This window comes from Gracilinanus agilis, chromosome 3, assembly GCF_016433145.1.
Source record: "Gracilinanus agilis isolate LMUSP501 chromosome 3, AgileGrace, whole genome shotgun sequence".
NCBI lineage: Eukaryota > Metazoa > Chordata > Mammalia > Didelphimorphia > Didelphidae > Gracilinanus > Gracilinanus agilis.
In genome coordinates this window covers 503651785-503674776 of record NC_058132.1, presented here as the reverse complement: position 1 = coordinate 503674776, position 22992 = coordinate 503651785, and the positions used below count along the sequence as shown (strand labels likewise).

The 22992-nt window shown below is 37.7% G+C and overlaps 1 protein-coding gene across 1 annotated transcript in view; it reads right to left on the bottom strand.

Moving 5' to 3' along the window:
• Positions 1-1411: 1411 nt before the first annotated feature.
• Positions 1412-22992, bottom strand: part of RASA3 (RAS p21 protein activator 3) — a 232677-nt gene continuing 211096 nt past the window's right edge. The window contains exons 6-7 of the mRNA XM_044670496.1: positions 1976-2056; positions 1412-1517 (exon numbers count right to left, since the gene is read on the bottom strand). Of these exons, the coding sequence (XP_044526431.1) occupies positions 1412-1517; positions 1976-2056 (187 nt within the window). The remainder of the gene's footprint in view (positions 1518-1975; positions 2057-22992) is intronic.

Below are 22992 nucleotides of genomic sequence, written 5' to 3'. Positions count from 1 at the left end.
AAGATATTGAAGCCCAGGGAGTTTAAGGGACTGGCTCAGTATCACAAGGGGAGTGATCAGAGAAGGGGTTTGAATCTGGGACCCCTGACTCTAAACCCAGAGTTCTTCCTCCAAAAGGGGTTTCTGAATTCATGCCTTTCAATAAATTGTGAGATTTTAAAGATAGGGTCTATTGTAAAATGCCATTTGCAAAAAAAACTCCTGCTTATTCCAAACTTTGTCTAGGCTCTCCTCCAGTGATGTGTAGATTATTCTCAAAAATGTTTTATATAGAGAGAAATGTAGGCATATGATTATTATGGTAATGGTAATGGTAATCTCTTGGTTGCCCTTTTTTGGTAACTGGGTCAGGGATTTTTTTTTCTAGGTCTTTGGTATCTTCATCTCTTTCCTCACCAGTGGATTTTGAGCCAGGCCCAGAGACGGGAAGTCCTGAGTTCAAATGTGACCTTGTTAGAGGAGAAACTACATCTAGCAATGAGAGAATAGTAATACTAATAGATGACAGTCATATAGATCTTTAAAGTTTACAAAGCACTTCACACATTTACTCATGTGATCCTCACAGCAAACCTGAGAAACAAAAACTTATACCCATTTTATAGATGAGGAAACTAAGGGTGATCACAGGTCCACCAAAATGTTGAAATGTCCACATACGCATTTATGATATATTAAAGTTCTTTGGGAAGAAAAAAATAAATCAAAACCACATACAAATATAAGACATTATTATATTTGCTTCTATGGACAAAGAATAAGCATGTATTTCTAAATTGTGATCTAGGTATTACCTTGACACATAAAGCAAATATTGATATATAAATCAATATATTTGTAAATACACTTGAAATTATTTCTTAAAATATGTCTGGACATATATATGTGTGTACACACACACACACACACATAAACACACAAGCTTTTTGCTTATGAAATAATCTGAATATTTCATACCAAATGACTACTTTTTATATACCAATATTCCTGAATACTGATAGAATCTCTGAATTTGAATGGATTTCTCCTTTCCTTTAAAAATCCTTTCTATTTCCTATGATAAAAAGTCCCCCCACAATTGACCAGGGGCAATGGAGTGGAATAGCTCCCCCAAAACCTCAAGATAAAAAATTAAATCGCTCCCCACCTCAGCCTAGAGATGTTTATTTTATCAGGACTCAACCCCAAACTTGGTTTGGTTGGGGCAGCTAGGTGGCTCAGTGATAGAGAGACACGTTTAGAGACTGGAGGTCCTCAGTTCAAGGTATGTTCCAAGAGGGTGGCTGAAGAACTTGAATCCCAGTGCTGGTGGAATTCTGTACTATGGCCTGAAAAGAACCTTCTTCAGGAGTGAGGAAGCTGGCTTAGCTCAGACCTAGATGCTACGCCAAACTCTCAGCCCTGTCGTATTTCAACTTATCACCCATTCCCCTAAAACACCAACCTCAAAATAAAATACTTCATCAAAATGGGGGTTGTTGGTCTTCTTTTTCACTTTTGTCTTTTTTGCTTCTGATCTGTAATAAAAAAAAAAAAGAAGAAAGAAAGAAAGAAAAGAGGGTTGAGAAGGAAGTAACAACACTGTTAAACAAAAACCTCCCCGGCTTTGTGCTGAGCTATTAAATGCACAAGTAGCTCCGTGTCTTTATTTGTCTTATAAATATTTCTATTTGTCTGTTAACTCCAGATGGTATGCAAATGAGAAACTTTTACAGAGCCAAAAATAATACTCAATGTTAAGAATATAAGGATTTTTTTTTAAGTGCAATTTTAAGGAGATCAAGGAAACAAAGGAAATGCAAAATTGTGTGTCCCACCTCAGCAAGTGTGCTGGTATCTTTCCTTTCTGGATGAGATTATCATTATTATCATCCCAACTTCATCCTAACCCACTGCTGGGTTACATGTACCAACTTACCAGCACCGGTTCAACCAAATGAAGCCCCACAGGGGCTGCTTTCTGAAGGACACTTGCCTGTATGGTCCTGCTAAGGTTACTGTGGCATAAGGGTCGCACTGTCCGTTCACTATTGGAAGGCCTTGGCACTCTAGAACTCTGAAGAAAGAAGGAAGGGGAAAAAACAACAGTTAGGACAAGGAAACAAAACTCAAATGGAACCTCACATGAGGTCTTCCTGTGGTAATGTTTGATCTATCTCCCTTTCTTTGGGTGGATTTAGTTATTTTTCATATTATAGGAAGGGGAGAATACATGATCTGGACTAGGAAATAAGGAGTTTGGAACCAATCCTTTCAAGCCTGGCCACCAATTCTGGGGCAGGAGAGAGGGGAGAAAGAAATTCTCAGTCTAGCCATTTAATCCATGACTCTGCCTCTGTTATGACTAGTTAGGCTGAGAGGTCAAACATGAGCAAGAAGGCCAAGATGGGCCAAGAGTTGCAAAAGATTTTGGTAGGTGTGGAAGGATGTTTCCCAGTGGATGAGCAGGCATGAATTTTATTCTTCAGAACACAAATCACAGGAGAAAGAAAGTCTGATACCTTGAATTGATTTATTGGTTTCATTTTTCTATTAAATGCTTTTCTATAATGGTGTAATCCAAGGCTGCCCTGTCAGTACCACTATAGAAGACATTCTCCTTCCTGTTTGGGAGTTTTAATTATAATTTCTTCCCCACTTTCATCATTCTGCCCTGCCATCCTATTCAATACTTCAGAAATAATCTATAGCTACTAATCTTGCATAATAAAATACTTTGTAATTTGGCCTATAATTGAAGACTTTTCAACCCTTTACCAGAGCAGCTCATCCCTGAGAATGATAAAAACTGTAATCAGTTCTGTCCATTTGTACTTAAAAATGTATTTAGTGATCATTATCCAATAGGATGGCATTCTATCACTTTTCACCCCTCTCCTAGAGCAGTTCATCCTTGAGAATGAGAAAAACTGTAATCAGTTCTGTCCATTTCTACTTAAAAATCTACTTAGTGATCATTATCCAATAGGATGGTGTTCTATCTCCTGACTCTGGAAACTATAAGTGTAAAATGTAATTTACAATTGTAAAATGGGAGAAATAATAGCATCTACCTCCCAAGATTGTTGTGAGGATCAAGTGAGATAATATTTGTGGAGAGCTCAGCATAGTGCTTGACACATATTAGGCACTATATAAATGCTAGCTATTATTACAATGGCCACTTATTCAAAGAAAATCATGTTGGTAATCCACAAAGGACAAACAAAGTGGATGAACAGTCAACAAGTAGTATTTAATGTATCTACAATGTGTGCCAGGCACTATGCTGGGCAATGGTGAATCAAAGGCATAAATGACATAGTCCTTGCCTCAAAGAGATGACATTCTACTGGGGCAGGGGGGGGGGGGGAAGGTAAGAAGGACAGGTTGACAGAGCAAAGCAAAAGATATGGCAAATAAATACAAGGTAAGTTCTGAGGGAAGAGTGCTAATGCAGATGCATATTTCCCAGATTGTGATGTCCAATTGGATGGAGCACCAAGATGGATAATGAGTGGAAATCCACAATTGAATTAGAAACAAAAGGGGGGTTAGATATGTGAAAATGAATGGTGCTTCTGATAATCCTAATTGGCTCTCTGACACAAATGCTCATCTTTTTAATTCCAAGAGTCTCCTGAACATCAGAGACTACAGGACATCAAGATGTCCAAGGAACCAAAATTATCAGTGTCCCAAGGAACAAACAGAAAGAAGCCTGATGGATGTTAATTAAGTAAGCTATTGCAAATGGTCACTGATGAATTCTGTATAAAAAATGGCATAAGAAGCATGAAATATAAGATCAAGGAAATAGGGGATCAGAAATGAAGGTTGACTAGTTAAAAACATAACAAATATAAATAGCTTAGCTCAGTTCCTGGCACATAGGAGGTGCTCAATAAATGCTCATTCCCCACCTTTTTTTTTTTTTTTAACTTTCTGTCTTTACCCATAAAATTCTAAAAAACAAAATCCAATAATAATAACAACAACAAAACTCTGGAAGAAGCTCTCCCAGTTCAATGGATTTCCTCCTTTGGGATCTTATGATAAGAATTACATGGTATAATAAATCATGGATAGGTTTTGATCTTCATCAATAGAGAGATTTTTCCCCCATTGCTAAGAATGAAAATATCTTAAAAGTGTCCAAATAGTGAAAAATCAGGCCCTAACTGTTCACCCTTAAAGGGTTACTTACATATTATAATTATCAGCCTGTGGTAATTATCCTTGCATTTGAAAAGAGGAGAATATAATAAAAACATTGACTAGAAGAGATCAAAGATTTTGTACAAGAATAGCTCCCAAATTGTTTCTCTTTTAGACTGAGCCAAAAACACAGTGAATTATAAGGCTTCTGAGTCCCCCAAAAGAGACTCAGTTGTATATATAATTGAGCAGCTAAAGTGTGTTTTGAGGACTACCCCAAATTTCATCTGTCCCATTAAAAGAGACCCAAAGCAGATTCACCCTCTTGCCAGGTTGTCTAAAATATTTACTCGTGGAGTTACTCCTTTGGTTTTAAGGCACAGTTTCCAAAAGATCCCATACCAAAAATTCAATTGTCTGGTCATGAGGAAGAAATGAATTTTAGCAGTCATTAACATGGATTTCATAGAGAATGGATAGCGCACTGGTCCCAGAAAGACTCATCTACCTGATTTCAAATCCAGCCTCAGACTTTTACTAGCTGTGTGACCCTGGGCAAGTCACTTAACCTTCTGCCTCAGTTCCCTCATCTGTCAAATGATCTGAGAGAAGGAAATCGCAAACCACTCCAGTATCTTTGTCATGAAATCCTCAAATGGGATCACAAAAATTGGGATATGACTGGAGACAATTGAACAAGAAGAAATGAGAGCTCAAAGAAGAGAGGCTTGAAGGATTTATGCACTTCAGAACATTTCATTGAAGAGAAAGGTTCTTTAAGGAGCAGCTCTGGATGGTAGGTTGCCCTCATCAGGAAATACTAAACAAAGAGGGGCATAGAGTAAGAAAAGATACTTCAGAAGAAAATTTCTTTAGCTTTTCTAGCTTTGGAAGCAGCTAGGTAGTACAGTGTATTGACCCGAGTTCAAATCCTGACTCAAACACAAGTCACTTAACTTCCATCTATCTCAGTTTCCTCAATTGTAAAATGGGGACCATAACAAGACAACCTCCCATGGTTGTTGAGAGGACCAAATGAGGTCATATTTGTAAGGTGCTTAGCACCTAGTAGGTTCTTAATAAATGCTGGTTTTCTTCCTTCACAACTTAAGCCAAGACAAAGCACTCCCAGAATATATTCCTTCCTTGCATCCTTTCATCCAGTATTAGAAGCAGTCTCATGTGGAAGAAGGATAAGACTTAACTCTGCTTAGCCCTAAAGCCTGGAAAAATTGGTGGAATGGTAAAGAGGCAAAATTATATTTGAGGTATAGAAAATTGTTCTAACAATTATAGCTACCTAGAGGTAGAATGAAGGACATTAGGATATTATGAAGATCTTTGTTCTAGAGCTGTTTTTCAGTCGTATCTGATTTTCATGACCCCATTTTTAGGGTTTTCTTGGCAAAGATACTGCAGTGGTTTGCCATTTCCTTCTCCAGCTCATTGCATTAGAAACTCTCTGAGATTCCCTTCTAACCTAGCAATAGCAATAGCTCAGTTCAAGTCTCATTTCACTGATATTCAGAGCAACCAAGATGGTAGCCTTTATCTCAGAGCTCTCATCTTTGCAAAGGACATCTAATCATAAGCAAGTGAAACCCTGGCACTTGATATTTTCAGAACTCATTGAATTTGGTATCTGAGGCATTTTCATGAGAAAAAATTATCATGGTATTTGACATTTGCTTGGCACTAAACACTCTTGCTAGAACTTGTTGGCTTGATGATCTTGGGAAGTGTATGCCCGCTTCAGCTTAAACAAAGTATCATGAGTTAGTTCAGGAGCATAAATAAGAACTCAACCCTGGGGACCTGCAGGAACTTCAAACAGAGCAGCTGATGGGGGAAAGAATTTTCTTCAGGTGAGAGAAAGCAAAGGAGGATGTCTCCACTTCATTAATCAAGGAAATGTGTGCGAAATGGGTGGAAGTGCAAAACTTTGCTGAGAAATTTCACCCTGATAATACAAGCAGAATTGTACATTCGTTAAATGACTAGACCATTTCTGACTTTAGAGGAATTTTGAAATGCAGACAAAAAGAAACATCATTGGATAGGTTTCTTGTGAAGTTTACACCTGGTGAATCTCAAGTAGGTGATAAGTGACAGAAAAGAGAAAGAGAAAGTACTCCAGAAGGGCACTTGTCCTTAGACATTATGGAAGGGAACTCTTCTTCAAAAATAATTATATTTCTCCTCCCCGCCATCTCCTTAGGCCATGAACTCTTCTTAATACAGGTAAAGTTAAAATTATTTTATTTAATCTAATTATTGTTTTTATTTTTATCTGTGTATTATCAATGTTTATTTAGTAAAGTACAACTCCATTAATGCATATAATGCCTTATAAAATCTGGGTGTCTGGGTGTCTGAAATGGATTGATTCAACTTACACTATTCTTTATGGGAAAAATTCATTTGGTACCTTTTTGGTACTTGAACTGCCTATTGGAATGAATTGATGATGAGTATCAAGGTACCACTGTATTTCTAAATAAGGAAAGGATGGTAGGGCATTGTTTTAATTCTGAGAAAGCTAAGCAAGGCAACAGACTTTCCCGAGTTAACAGATGGTATGTTAGGGCAGCTAGGTGGCGTAATGGACAAAGCACTGGGCTTGGAAATCAGGAAGACTTAAGGTTTTTTAAAGCTCTTACCTCCTGTCTTAGAATCGATACAATATAAAGCAGAAGAATGGCAGAAGAATCTCTGGACCTGCCTCTCAAATTGTCCCGATCTTTATGAGTTCAAATCCAGCCTCAGACACTTACTAGCCATTTGTCCCTGGGCAAGTCATTGTACCTTGTTTTCCTCAGTTTCCTCATCTGTAAAATGATCTGGAGAAGGAAATGGCAAGCCACTCCAGTAACTTTGCCAAGAAAACCCCAAATGGGCTTGCAAAGACTAAGACACAACTAAACCACAACAATGATACTTTAAGATTTCAAATTTTGAAAAGCCCATCAGGGACTCATGCAGAGTCACATAGACTGATAAGAGTCTAGATTCAAACTCAAGTTTTCTGTTTTTTTTTTTAATTGTTACTTCTGCTTCTTCTACTTCTTTCCATCTAAGGAAGGAATTACTTCCCACCAAGGATCAGGAACCTACTCCTCTTACATATCAAATATACTGAGTAGCTCCTCAAGATCTATTTCTGGAAGTGAGAGCACTGAAATTCAATAACTAGGATGGGAGTGAGACAGGCATAGTTAGAGCATCCCTAGGGCCCTGTGATCTGGGAAAATACTCTGAACTCCTGGACTCCTGGCAATAAATTAAGGAGGAGAAAATAGCAATGGACTTGGATTCAGGGAATAGAGATTCAAGTCTTGGTTCTATTTACTATCCTTGTAGTAAATAGGGACCTTGAATAAGCTTTTTTTAATTTCTCTGGTAGTCATTTTTTTCTCCTGTAAAATAAAGAACTCAGATAAGATGCTCTCTAAAGTCTTAGTTCTAAATTCTGTAGTGCCAAATGAGAAATATTTATCTCTAAAAATCAGTTCTATTCAACCAACTTTTACTAGAACATACTAAGCACTGTAAACAGAAAGATGAAGGAAGGCAGAATACAAGGCAGAATATGATAAGGGCAAAAGAGAAATCTAGACAAAGTGATCTGAAGAAAAACCAACAAAGAGACGGATTGCTTTTTTGTATGAGAGGATCAGGGAAAGCTTCCTAGAAGAAACATGTGGTACCTGAGATAAGCATGTGAAAGAAGAGACTTCCAACAGGCAGAAGTAAGAGGTGGAAGATGATTCCAGGTATGTGGTATATATATGATCTAAGCAAAAATCACAGAGGCAGGGAAATGTCTAACAAGCAGGGCAACATCTAGTAGTCTAGTTTGGGTGGAAAGTAGAACTCATGAAGTGGAAAGAAAGAGGTTGGTATGGTGAAAAGAACTCTAGAGTGAATCCACTTATTACCTTGTAACTATAGGCAAGTCACTTGACCTCTCCATGACACAGTTTCCTCATCTGTGAAAAGGAGTTTTACTACCCTTTAAAGATCTCTTCTACTTTTAAATCTCATTCTGTGGATTATGATCCAAAGCAATAAGACTGAAAAAATAGACTGGGGCCAGATTGTGGAGGTCCTTAAATATTGAGCTAAGGAGTTTTTGTTTTATCCCATAGGCAAAGGGGAGCAATTAAATGCTTTTGAGTAAGTGGCATAGCTAGACCTGTGCTATAAGAATTGAGGTTTTTCTTTTTGCTTTCTTGGGGGGGGGGTAGAATGGGAAGATGGTTATGTGAAAAATGGATTAAAAAGCAAGACCAGAAGAATAGTGCAATCACTCCTATCAATATTCTTTACTATCACCTTACCCAGGCAAAAACCTCAGGCTACTACTTTGGTGAGTTTCTTTTCTCCCTTCAAATCATCAAACTTGAATAAAAAACCAGATAATGGTGATGAAGGAGCAAGTGAGAAGCTAGCAGGGAAGAAACACAAAGTAAGACTTACTTCAGACTAACCTCCTTAAGAAGAGACCCTGACCACAGCATATAGAAATCTTAACAATCTAGTGGGACAAGACCCCATTGAAAGGAGTTGCCATTTGGAATGGTACATCCTTGGTAGCCTGAAAAATCTTAAATTTAAATCTAAACCCACCAATTGAAAAAGTAAAGTCTGATATGACCCAAGTAGAGAATAACTGTTCTGCCAAGATGAGTAGGAGACTGGCATTTGCTGAGAGAAAAGGCTTCTCTCCCTAAATGCAGCTGAAATGAAGATAGACCTCTGGGGAAAAGCATGTTTAGGACATGCAACTTAGTAATGCCCCAGGGCCTGATGGGTTAAATTCTTATCTCAGAGGTTTGATGCCAGAGACCACATTTTCCCTAGCTCATAAAACTGATTCTGTTAAAGTCAGTTTTCTTTTTTTTCATTAACCATGAATACAAAGACTCTCCCTGTCTCTCTCTCTCTCTGTCTTTCTGTTTCTCTCTTTCTCTCTCTCTGTCTCTCTCTCTCTGTCTCTGTCTCTCAGATTTACTTTTTGAAAACCCAATCCTCCTTCAATTCAATGAATGCTTATAAAATGCCTACTATGTGCCAAGCACATTGTGCTCAGACAAAGATAAGAACAATTCTTGTCTTCTAGAAAACTCATATTTAACAGATGAGTAAATTGACAAAGTAAATACAAAATAATTTTGAAGAGGAGGGATAGAGATATTAATGACTGATGGGATTAGGAAAGGTCTGATGTCTGTAGGAGATGGGATTTCAGCTTAGCCTTGGATGAAGCCTACTGGGTGGTGTTAAAGAGGGAAAACATTCCAGGCATGGGAGCTGGAAGGGTGGATAGAGATGGCCCATATAAAAGGAGAGCAGAGGTGGAATGTCAGTTGAAGTGGGCCAGCTGGGCTAGAACTTGGGAGGGCCTGGGAGTAATATGAAATCATTTTGGAAAGGTTGTGGTGGAGCCAGATTGAAGAGAGCTTTAAATCTCATATAAGAGTTTGTTCCCAAGGTAATTCTCTTCCCTTTTACAATCTCTGCTCCTTAATGCTTAATAATGAATTAAGAACTTAGTCCAAAAAAAATTCAGACATCTCAAACTAGATGTCCAGTAGACATCTTAAACTCAATATGTCCAAAAAAGAACTGGTTATCTTTTCCCCTTAAGCCCTTCTCTTTCCTCTCCTCCCAGCCTCCTAGTTCCCCAGGTTTATGACCTAAAAGTCATTTTTGATTCTTTACTCTCTCACTTTGCCACATCTAAGCATTTGCCAAGATGGTAGATTTTACAGAATATGCTCTGCTTTAGAATATGCCCCCTTCTCTCCCCTGACATTGCCTCATTACCTCGTGGATAGAGAATAGCCTGATGGGGGTCTGAATGCCTCCAGTCTCCCCCAACTCCAATCAATCCTCCATTTAGCAACTAAAGTGATGTTCCAGATCACATCACAGACACCCCCTATCCCCACTCAGTAAACACCAGTGGCTTCCTATTCTCTCCAGGAATGAACTCAAATCACTCTGTTTGGTATTCAAATTCCTTTATAACTCAGCTCTCTCCTCCTTTTCCAGTCTTCTTATGCCTTATTCCACAATATTTACTTTTCAATCCAGAAACATGGTCCTTTTGGCTGTTTCATGAACAAGATGCTCCATCTCTTGGCTCCAGACATTTCCTCTGGCCACCTTCCATGCCTGGAATTGCTATCCCTCCTCAACTCCAGCCACTCATCTCACTGGTTTTCTTTAAATCCCAACAAAAATCCTACATTTTACTTCCCCCCATCCCTCCTGATTCTAGGACCTTCCTTCTGCTAATTATTTCCTATTTATCATGTATATTGTTGATATCTGTTTCCATATGTCTCCCCTATTAGATTGTAAGCTCCTTGAGGGCAGGGACTATCTTTTTTCCTCTTTTTGTATCCACAGTACTTAGTATAGTGCCTGGCAAGTAGGCACTTAATAAATGTTTATTGAATTGAATTGAACAATGGAAAGGATGGGCTTAAAGTAAAAGAATAATCCTGAGAGAATCAAGAGACAAAAACAGGAAGCATGGCTCGATGTACAAGAGTCACTCAGGTAAGGAATTGATGATGGGTTTATTGTGTGATCCTAGAGAAATAATTTAGCTTCTCTGGATCCTAATGTTCTCTTTTGCAAAAGGGGAAGAAAACTATTGATCTATGAAGCAGCAGCATGAAAATTTATTACTAGAAATTATAGAAAACCCTGGAATCCGTTCATTTGAGCAATGCAAACTTGTCAGTTTGTTCCTTTTTATTCACTCTCTTATTTAAAGTGAAAATTATGCTATGTACAAATAGAATGTAAGAAAGAAATAAGACACTGTCTCTGCCTGGAGAATCTTACATTCTAATTTTAGATAAGACATGAGAATATTTACAAATATGACAGAAAAACAAGTACAAATGAACATACTCCATAAGCTATGAACATCAGTATAAAATTAGTTAGAGGTAAGAGGAAGGTAAGGTTAGATTGTAAAAATATAAGCCTTAAAAAAAAAATCCTTCCTCCTTTTAGCAGCTTTCCAAGGAAAATCTGTCAACAATTTTGCCCTGTATTCTCTCTTCCCTATATTGCTACCTCCCAAACTGCTTCCCCAGACACTGGGAACAAGAGTGAAGACGGTGTATGACATTATCAGAATTCTGATGAGGAAGCTAAGAAATTGCTTGCTCTTCCAAACTCAAAAGCAGAGGCAAAATGACTTTTTATTCAAAGGATCCACAGTCAGTTCAATCAAGAAATATTCCAAAGAGAAATAAGAGGAGGGGGGAGGGGGAATTTTAGGCATGTTATTCAATGAGTGCTCCGTGTGTCCCCGTAGTAACATGAATGGCATTTTCTTCTATTCAGGGGCAGGGAAAGAAGCATGAATGTTGGCTAGAACCTAGGTATGGAGTAACACTGGCGTGTCAAGTTCCAGCACAACGTTTGAGAACTGTGTTGCCTAAAATACACAGATCCCCACCTTGCAGTGATTCAGAGAGCTATTACGGCCTCGGCATGGCCCACATTTTCCAAGGCATTCCTGAGTTCAAGAAAAAAAAGAGTGTTCTTTTAATGTGGCCCTACAAATGGAATATCCTTGGTCAGACCCAAAGGGCCCAATTTTTGATTTGGTAAATATGGTGGAGGTAACTATGACAGTACAGCATAATAAAAAAAAAATGGCCTGAGAGTGAAGAGACCCAAGCTCTAGCCTTGATTCCATCAATGACTTTATGTAAGCATGAGAAGATACTAATAACAATAATGATGATAATAAGTTATATAGGAAAGGGCAGCTAGGTAGCATAATAGTTAGAGAGACAAGCCTGGAAAAGGGAAGAGCTGGGTTCAAATCTTCCCTCAAATACTTCACAGCTGTGTGACTGGTCAAGTCACTTAACTCTAGTTGCCTAGCTCTTGCCACTCTTCTGTCTTAGAATTGTTGCTAAGTGGGAGCAGCTGGGTGGCTCAGTGAATTGAGAGTCAGACCCAGAGACAGGAGGTCCTGGGTTCAAATCTGGCCTCAGACACTTCTTAGCTGTGTGACCCTGGGCAAGTCACTTAACCCCCATTGCCTAGCCCTTACCATCTCCTCCAAGATGGAAGGTAAGGATTAAAAGAAAAAAGGAAAGAATTGATGCTAAGATAGAAGGCAAGGGTTTTTAAAAAAATGTATATAGTGGGGCAGCTGGGTAGCTCAGTGGATTGAGAGCCAGGCCTAGAGACAGGAGGTCCTAGGTTCAAATCCGGCCTCAGACACTTCCCAGCTGTGTAACCCTGGGCAAGTCACTTGACCCCCATTGCCTACCCTTACCACTCTTCCACCTATGAGACAATACACAGAAGTTAAGGGTTTAAAAAAATGTACATAGTGCTTAAAATTTTGTAAATCACTTTATATAAGCTACCTCATTTGAACACTATATTTCTGGGTCCTGGTTTTTCTCTAATATCTAAAACATTAGGAGGTTGGACTAGATCATTTTTAAGGTTTCTTCCAATTCTAAAATCTTATTATTCCCCCCCCCCAATTATCTACCCATCTAAATGTGTCCCTTTCTTGTAAAATTACCACATAGGCATTTATATTGGATATATATGTGCATCTATATATAAATATAAAATATATCACGCATAATGTGTATATATGTGTTTCTATGTGTGTTTACATATATATACACAAATATCAGAGGTAACTTGGCATAGGAGATAGAGGGCTGGCTTAGGACTCAAAAAGATTCAGATTCAAGCCGTGCCTCTGCCCTCTCCATCCTCTCAATGGCCCAGGGGACTCTCTGAAACTAGAATTTACAGAAGAGCTTGTGATCTGAATCAATGGAGCGGATTTCCACACCGGTAGTTCCTTACCTTAATGAAACCAACAAAAGAAAACCCATTTCACACAATAATATTCTTTGTAGAGGTCACATACCCTGACTTTTGGAATGGAAAGAAAGATTGGAATTTCCCTCCCTTTGATCTGACTTATGATTTCATCAATATTGAGAGGTCTCGGGTAAGGAAACTCCCCTTACCCACTCAGACCTGGAACTTCTCTATAATTTGTAGCTTTATAGTAGCCTGAAGTACTGTTAAATTAAGTGATACAAGAGCCAGAATGTGTCCAAGGTTGGATTTGAATCCAAGCCTTTCTGACTTTAAGGATGACTCTCTATCCACTATCCTATACCATTTCTCAGAGGATCAGAAAACATGTTTAGGGATCTGGTAGGTGGGTTATTTTGGCATCAGTAAATCAATGAATTTATTAGATCTAACCTGTTCTAATGTCTCTAGTATAATGGAAAGAACATTGGGACTTGCAGGTCAGAGTACTGGGACCCAATTCTGACATCTGCTGCTTATTAGCTATGTAAGTTTGGGTAAGTCACTTAACTGCAAAATTGTAAATAATTAAACATTCCTTGTCTACCTCACAGGGATATTATGAGAATCCAGCAAAATACTGTGCCTAAAAGTAAACTGCAAAGCACTATGCAAATGCAAGATGCTCTTACTGCGCTTGATAGGTTAGCCTGCAAGGTTTCAAGGAAAGCTACCTTATTTTTGTTCCCCTGAAACAATTTATCATTTGTTGATGCAGCAGGAAATTGGTAGTGGGGGTAATGGATATGCATATGCGTGTAATATGGATGCTCTGAAAGAAAATGGGCTTTCAGGTCTAATAGTCAAAAGTATCTAACCAGTATCTAATATAAAGGAATTTTTCCCCAAGTCTCATTGCTAAAGAAAAACGTTGTTCCAAGACAGAGAGAGAGCACATTTAGCATACATTTGGCTAACCCATTAGAATTCCTCAGTCTCATTCCTCCTCATATGAAAACCAATTTGAGAAATGCTCCATTCTCTAACTGAAAACAAAGATTGGCTTCTGATTGCAGTTACATAAAGATGTCTTGGGAGGGGAAAAAAAAATCAATCCCCATACCATCTGGCGTGCAAAATGCACAAACCAGAATAAAAACTGTGTGCGCGTCAATCACACTGTTCTCACAGTAGAGAGTTAATTCATTAGCACCCTAACAGTTTTATGAGTCAATTATAACACAGCTGTACGGCTATGTGAAAAGCACTCTTACTGTTTCTGGCTCAGAATATAGCAAGTTAAATTTTCCTTTAGTTCAAAAATATAGTGGGAAGTTCCTAAAATACAGCGAGACATACACATGATTTACATTCGTCTAGAAGACATTCTGTATGAAATATATTATAGGAATGTGTTCAGATGTTATATAATGTATATGGCAATGAATATGGGTATCTCCAAAGTCTTAGTGCATTTTTAAGCTTATTAAGAGAAGTTTAAATCTTATTAAACTTAAAACTACATAGAGATTTGGGGGACACCATGTATAGATTTTAAGCACCAGTCTTCTGTAGACAGTTCATTGTACCCATCTCCTTCAAAAAATAAGGGAGGGGAGATTTTGAAGCTAGGGAAGATGTCTACTGTAGCTAAGATGCCCAGATTTCCCCTTAAATGCTTTTTTATTTGTTAATATTTTTTATATTCCAAGTTACTACTTTACCCTGAAAAAGGAGCAAGGTTTTACTGGATCTGTATCCCAAAGAGATAATTAAAGAAGGGAAAAGAAAGGACTTACTTTTACAAAAAATATTTACAGCAGCTTTTTTTTGTAGTGGCAAAGAATTAGAAACTGAGGGGATTTCCATCAATTAGGGAATGGCTAAGCAAATTGTGGTACATATTGGTGATGGAATACTATTGTATTATAAGAATGATGAGCAAGATATTTCAGAAAAAGCTGGAAAGATCTGCAGGAACTGACACAGAGTGAAATAAGCAGGACCGGGAGAACATTATACACAATAACAGCAATATTGGATGATGATTGTCTGTGAAAACTTGGCTTCTCTCAGCAATGTAATGATCTGGGACAATCTAGAAAGACATAATGGGAAATACTATCCACTTCCTGAGAAAGAACTGTTGGCGGTGTCTTTGACATTAGTGTATTTTTTTTTTTATTTTGTTTTGGGGTTTTGGTTATGTAGGAGTTTGCTCTTACAAAAATGACCAATATGGGAGTGTGTTTTGCATGATAATAAAATTTTTTTTAATAAAAAGAGGAGCAAAGTTGGGTGGGTTTGGGTTTGGATAACTTAAATTCCTTTTTTTCTACACATGACACTGGGCAACTCACTGGTGTCTTGGTTTTTCCCACCTAAGTATAGAGAAAACAAAAGGTACCTCCTTCACAAGATGGTTGTGAAAGTGAATGAACTAATGGAGAAATGTGCTTTGGAGATCCTTAGATAAGGAGTCATGTAGATACAAATAATAATTACCATGGTGGCCACTGCCACTTCACACCCTACTTCTTAAAGCTTCCACCCTCTCACTTATAAAGGACTAATATAAATCAATAGTATTTCAGCTATTTTTTTTTCCCCTTCAATAATTTCAAATGGGATCTCGGTCAGGTTTAAGATCTTGTTGGAAGCTGAAAAAGGTAATTTCTTGGTTGGCTTCACTTGGCAAAACTGTGCTCTGCAGTGCTTCTATCAAGGCAGAAGCCAGCGTACAAAGAAGGCATTTCTTTCCTTCTCTGACAATCAGCATCACAGGTGAAGTTGGCAAGAATGAAGCATGTTAGCAACCTGCTGGCTCCTGACTGAGAAGGAGGGGGAGAGGGGTGGTGCTCGGCTAGAGGTTTCAAGGTTATCTGCCAGACTCCTTTGTTTGGCTCGTTGGGTGATGAAGCATTAAAATAGACAGGAACACTTAACCCAGGCTCCACAACTGAGTAGGCAGGTGCAGGACACACAGGGGAAAGATAACCCTATCACAGTGACAAGGATCTTTGTAACTCTTCCAAAGACATGAATGGAAGAGGATGGCTGACAAAACAATTCTGCCTAAATCTGAGGGAAGTGAATAATCAAATGAATCCAGGCCAAATTTTTCTTCCAACATCACCTTTTCATGAATGCCCACTGTAAATGCTTGGTCTATTCCACACAAATAGGTACAGGATAATTTTTCTCAGGGTGTGAAGGACCAGTGACCTAATATACTGATTTTCTCTTGGGCATCTTTAGAGATGTTGTACTAAGTCAGTCCTTTATATGTGTAATAACTTCCATCTTGAATCTAAACAATTTCAATTGGGTCAACTGGGTAGCTCAGTAGATTGAGAGCAAGGTCTAGAAGATGGGAGTCCTGGGTTTAAATCTGGCCTCTGACACTTCCTAGCTCTGTGACCCTGGGCAAGTCACTTAACCCCCATTGCCTAGCCCTTACCTCTCTTCTGCCTTGGAACCAATGCACAGTATTCATTCTAAGACAGAAGGTGAGGGTTTAAAAAAATAAATAAACAAACAATTCCAACTTTATTTACAGCTAAAATTGTGACTTTAATCATCACATATTTATTAAGTAGTAGAGAAGATAGAATGAACAGCTAGGTGGCAATTATTATTATCATTGTTATTATTACTATTACTACTATTACTGAGGGATACAAAGAACTGTGAAGGGTGAAGACTCCTCCCTTAAAGAATTTACAATCTAGTTATATTACAATGAAAAAAACCAGGAAAGCAGAACTAATGGGCCTGATGAGTGTATAGATAATAACTACCTTCAGAGTTCAGAAATAGGAGAGATTATGGTAGGATGAATGTTCCATGAAGAATACGGAATCTGAACTGGGGTGAAAGGTGGGTATGGATTCATGTAAGGACAGGAGAGAAAGCTTTCCGAAGGTGGAGAATGGAGTGATTAAAAACATGAAATTGGAATAGCTTATTCAAAGGAAAATGTAGACCAGACAGGCAGAGGCATACTACATTCTTTATGGTAAGTGGAAGGGAATTAAGGATGTTCTGAAGTACTTCTTTAATTTATGAGGATAAAATTACAGAGGACCACTACTGTACTCTTCCGAAAAAACTAACTTCTCTGCTCCTGTCAAAGGTTGGAGACCAATATAGACTATTGGTCTGATCAGATTTGAGACATTTTACATTTAAATTCAAGAATGATGCAAATTCAAGTATTTCAATGGGTTAAAAATGGACTTTGATATATTTCTTATAAGGTTATGAGACTTAAGAGATGGAAGAGATTTTGGTGAACCTTTAAACTAAATCCATTTTACAGGTAAAGAAATTAAGCAATACGGAAGCAAGATAAGTTGTCCAAGGTCAAACAAATGTGAAGTGGCATATGCAGGATTTAATGCAGACTTTCTGTCTTCAAATGCAATGTTTTTCCCACTATACTATACTTCCTTTCCCCAGTGATGTGGTCAAATTTTACTTTCACCAAATAATCTGAAAGAAAGGAAGGGACAGGAGAACCGAATTGATTTTCCTCATCTGGGTCAGTGCAAGGTTTTATTCTCCATCAAAACAAAACTGGTTTTTGTGAAAGGACAAACTTCAAGTCAGCAGATTAACTCCCCAGACAGACACCAGGATGACTCATCAGACACCACAAACTGGAATGCTAGAAAGTAAAATGAAACATCCCCAAATCTGACAAGCTTGGGGAAAGCCACATTGTGGCAGGAACTGCTGAGATTTTTTGAGATCATAATCCAGAAAGTCTTCCCTCTGACACATCCTAGCCATATGACCTTCTGGGTCCTAGACAGCTCTCTAAGATGATAAATACAAAAGGGATCTGCATGGATTCCTTCAACAATGTAATCACAGGTATAGATGAAAAGAAATAATAATAGGGAATAAGGGTTAGGCCTGTGATTTCTTTTTGGCAGGGAACTCCCAAGTGAGGAAATTCTCTCTATGAATGAAACTCAGCATTTTCTTGACAATCAAGTCTTAGAGAGTTGCCTAGAGCACTGATGTTAAGTGACTTATCTAGGGACACAGAGCAAAAATGTGTCAGAGATGGGATTTATATTTAGGTCTTACTGGCTCTGTTGTGTGAAGAAGATGATGATAATGATGAAATAGTCACAGTATACCTCAAGAAAAACAACAAAAAGCTTAGTATTTGCACCTCCACTGCCAAAGCAGATTTTTTTTAATGAATGAAGAGACAGAAAACCTTTTCCAACCTCCCTACTTTTTGTACTTCCTATTAAGTATCAACCAGTCACCTAATTCTCTGCCTGCCAAGCTAAGGAAACATAGAATGCAGGTCTCTCCTAAAACTTGATTGTGGAGCCAGGCAGATCTATACTTATATCCCCAGAATTGGAGTAGGGTTTAGTGAGTTTTACTTCTTTTATTTCTCCTTAGATCCCTGAAGGGTCACAGAGAAATAAAGAGTAGCAATAGAGAAATAGGTTCCCCAAAATAATGTAAAACTTACTTCTGAGAAGAGCATGGACAACCTTTTCTAGAAGGGTTCTTCCAAAGACAGAGGTCAAGTCAGGGAATGGCAAGATGAAAATATGACATAAAAAAATTCATTTCCAGAACAAAATACCAGAAAATGTGTGAGAGAAAGAGAGAATCTCTTGTTTTTCTTGCCTTAATCAATCAATCAACAAACCCTTATTAATCTCTTGCTAGGCTCTAGGCTTGGTGCTTTCTTTGAATCGAAATACGTGAATGACAGAGAAAAGAGGGATTGTATGTTGGATGACATCTGTGAAATCAAGAAACAAATTTTTTAAAGTCCACTTTAGGGGTGGAAAAGTGGAAATGCAGGAGAGCTTAGGAAACATCAGAAAAGGCAAGCGCATTTTAGATTTCTAAAGTGTGCTGAATTCTGGGAAAGATATACAAAAATCTCATGGAAGATTTTTCTCTAAGAGACCTAGTTCTGAAAGTCCTAGTATTTTGATCTGAGAAAATGAGTCCCTAATTTCTTGAATGAGGAATTGTCTAATGCAGGAAGCAGGCTCCAAAATTAGGTAAACTGATCAGATAAGAAACTTGGCAACTTCTAAATTCCAGAGCTTGGCTCAGACACTACCATGCTGTATTACTGTGGGTAATAATCCTCTCCATTCTTCACTTTCTGTCCCTCTAAAATGGAAATTATACTGACAACCTAAATGATGCTGTAATCAAAACAGGATAGAATAGTGAAATTAGCACTGGTCTTAAAGGCAGAATTAGCTGTAGGGATGGAAGACTATTGTGCTATAAGAAAGGATGCAATAATTGGTTTCAGAAAATCTTAGGAAGACCTATATGAAGTGATGTAAAGAGAAGTGGGCAGAAGTAGAAGAACAGATACACAGAAACAGTACTATCATAAAAATAATCAACTTGGTAACTGATGAACACAATGATCCACCACAATTCCAAAGGTCTAATAAAGCTCAGCCCTCCAGATTGAGAACTAATTGGCTCAAGAGTACAGACTGAAGCAATTTTCTCTTTCTCTTTATTTTTTGAATATGGCTAAGCTGTATAATGGCTATCATATTTATTGCCTTCTCTGTGGGGGAAGGGGAGGGAGAAAGAGAGAGGAAGAAAGAGGAAGAGAACAAGGGAGAGACAGAAAGAGACAGACAGACAGACAGCAAGACAGACAGAGTGTAAAGGGGATAAAAAATGAGTCTGGAATCAGGAAGAACTGAATACATATCTGGCCTCAGACATTTCCTAGAAGCAAGGACACTCAAATGGATCCAATGTTTCAACAATATGGGTATTCTTTCCAAAAATAAAGATTACAATCCATTCTTTGTGTCTTTTGTTCACATCCTCAAATAAGTTCATAATAAGAGGTCCACCCAAAATGCTAGAGATTCTCTTTACACCATGAAGACATCAATGAAAAAAGCAGACTCTTCATTGGTCATCTCTTGCTCTTGGCATATCACTAGATCTTTTTCTCTCTGATAATAGCCTTTACATGATTTTTCCTTTATAACTTCTTTATTTATCATTTGATGTTGCCTGCTTCTGCCCACCTCTGAGACTACCTTCTGTTTATCCTGTCTATAGTTAACTTATACATAGTTGTTTTCCCCCAAATGGAGACTCGAACTCTTAAAGATAGGGATTGAGCATTGTCTTTCTTTGTCCTTCTTGCCTGAGACAAAGAAGGTACTTAATAAATGCTGATTGATTTGACTTGACCATGTACCTCTCAATTGTCTTTTGGATGATTCTTCATTTTAGTTCTTCGGCGATTATAACATTCCATGACTGACACCCATGGACTTCAAAAAAGGAAGACTAACTCAAATAGATCTGTAAATATTACTTCCAATGAAGCAGAATACAAATCTATGCTTGTCTATCCTGGGTGACTCTCATCCATTCCCCTCACTCCCTTAAGTTCATCAAATAGCATCTACTTAAAATGCTACGGTGACTTCCTTACTCCCCTCCCCACCCCCACCCACAACATTGCCAGAATTATAATTAAATCACATGAGTTACTCATTGGTTCACTCTCTCTTTTGCCAAATGAACCCAGATTTTCTCCTCTTCTTGATACTATCCCTTCATTCATGTTCTCTTTCAGAGTCTCTTATTTGTTATGGATTATACAGCTTGTTCTTACCTACCATGGACTCTTCCATTGCCATCTGAGTGATACTCATCTTTTAGCAAATATAGAATTCTGTCACTCACAGCCATATGAAAAAACTGGTAAAATGTTGGTATTGAAAAAATAAGCCTTTGCTCTTGAAAACAAAATTTGGAGTTATTAAAGGAATTTTTTTATTTTCCTCAAGACAAACCAGCTTTGTTTCCCCTTCTCTTTCTGTTTAATTCTGGGTTTAACATATCTATTTGTTCTGTCTATGATATCTAAATAATCATAGGTGTGTTCAATGTATATATACGATAGATTGCATATATTATATAAATATTTTAGGAATGTATATTCCATCTAACTAAATGTCATAATCTAGATAATGTTCTTCATCCCTTTACTGTTTTCTGTGTGAATAGTTGGGCCAAATGCTCGAATGGTAATAGATCTCTTCCAAGAGGCTCTGCAGTGTTCTCAGACTTGATGCTACCAGCACAATAGTATTTACAAAAAGGAGTGTCTTGTGGATAGGGAATCCCTCTTTGACCTGAACCTTATATTGAATCCTCCTCCTAGGCTGTGGCAAATATCTCCTATGCCTTACCTGATATTAGCGATTAGATTATTGAACAAAAGATCCTTTGTTAAAGTTTTTGAGAAATCTTGATTATTTTGATGTAAGGATAGGAGACACTGTCAGCAAAGAGCCTATAAAGCAGCATATTGCTTTATCAAATTTTTTAATCAATAAGTAAACAGTAGAATCTTATAATTTTTATATATTTTGGTGGATAGCGTGATAGGAAATATGTAGAATATATTTCCTTCTTAAAACTCCCCTCTAGAGTGCCCTTGAAGCATGTGTAGGTCACCTTCATTAAAATTTCATATTAATGGGAAAATAGGCATGCAAATCAGGCTTATGAATGCACTCTTGATCACCTTTTGCAATACTAATAAGCTCTCAGGTGGAAGAATAATGGTATTAGAAAGATGGGGCATCATCAGTTGGGGAATGGCTAAACAAATGGTGGTATATAAATAAAATGGAATATTACTTTTCCATAAGAAATGACAAATAAGATAAACCCAGAGAAGCATAGAAAGATATCAAGTGCTAAAAAGCGAAGTGAGAAGAGCCAGGAAACTAATGTATAATGTAACTGCAACAATGGAAATAGAAAGAAAAGCAAGCACAAAGCAATTTTATCTAAATGTTGCAAGATTATAATGACCAAGCTGGCTCCAAAAAAGAGATAAAAGTGAGAGATATTACTCTTTCCTAGAGATGGCAGACCACAGCTGTGGAATACTGCACATCATTAGATTTTTTTCCAATGTATTAATTGGTTTAACTGAAATTTTCCCCTAATCTGTTTGACTGTCTTTCTGTCTGTCTACCTACCTTTCTCTTGCTCTCTCTCATTTGTTAAAAGAACTAGCTCCCTAATCAAGAGAAGGGGAGAGATACAGAGGGAAATTCAGGAAATATAAAAACAAAAGATATTAATAAATATTTTAAATGAGTTTTTGTTTTAAAGAGAAACTTTGGGTCATTTAAAAGTATTGGGGATTTCCTAAAGGCAATCTTACTCTCCTTTCTATGCAATTCTGGGTCTAAGCCACTACATATTTGCAGTGTTTATCCAAGAGCTATCAATTGATATACAATGTCTATGGCAGGGTTCTTGACCATTTGTGTGTCATGGACCACTCTGACAGCCTGACCAACCCAATGGACCCTTTCTCAGAATAATGTCTTTAAGTGCATAAAATATAATATAAAGGAAATCAATGAGAGTGAAATACAGTTATCAAAAGGTTTTTTTAAAGTTCACAGACCCCCAGATTACCCATCTCACTACAAATAATAGTTATGCCATTAAGCATCCTTTATCCATTTGGATTTTCCTGCATGGATAGTTAATAAAATTCTTTTGCAAGTTTATAGATTGCATTTTGGAAGCTCTTTAATGTAATGGGACATGACACAGAAAGTAGGATGTCATTGACAAAGAGCATCATCTGAAGGACCTCACCATAATCCAAAATTACATTGCTAGTTAATGGCAGAAGAGAACTAGAATTTAGGTCTTCTGGCCCCAAGTGCATAGTTCTTTCCACTATAGTAAACCTGCCCATTAACTCATTACCTTGTGGTATCTCATTCTCTTCCTTTTCTATGAATACGTACAGGTAATAAGTCCAGGTTCAAAATTATTTTAGGGTTTGTGCATTTTAAGAAATATTATTAACTGCTTTTCTATTAGCCAAGAAAGTGAAAGTTCTAGGAGGATCTTCCTACCAAAAAAGAAGGCCTGGTGTTTTCTTTCTTTCTTTCTTTCTTTCTTTCTTTCTTTCTTTCTTTCTTTCTTTCTTTCTTTCTTTCT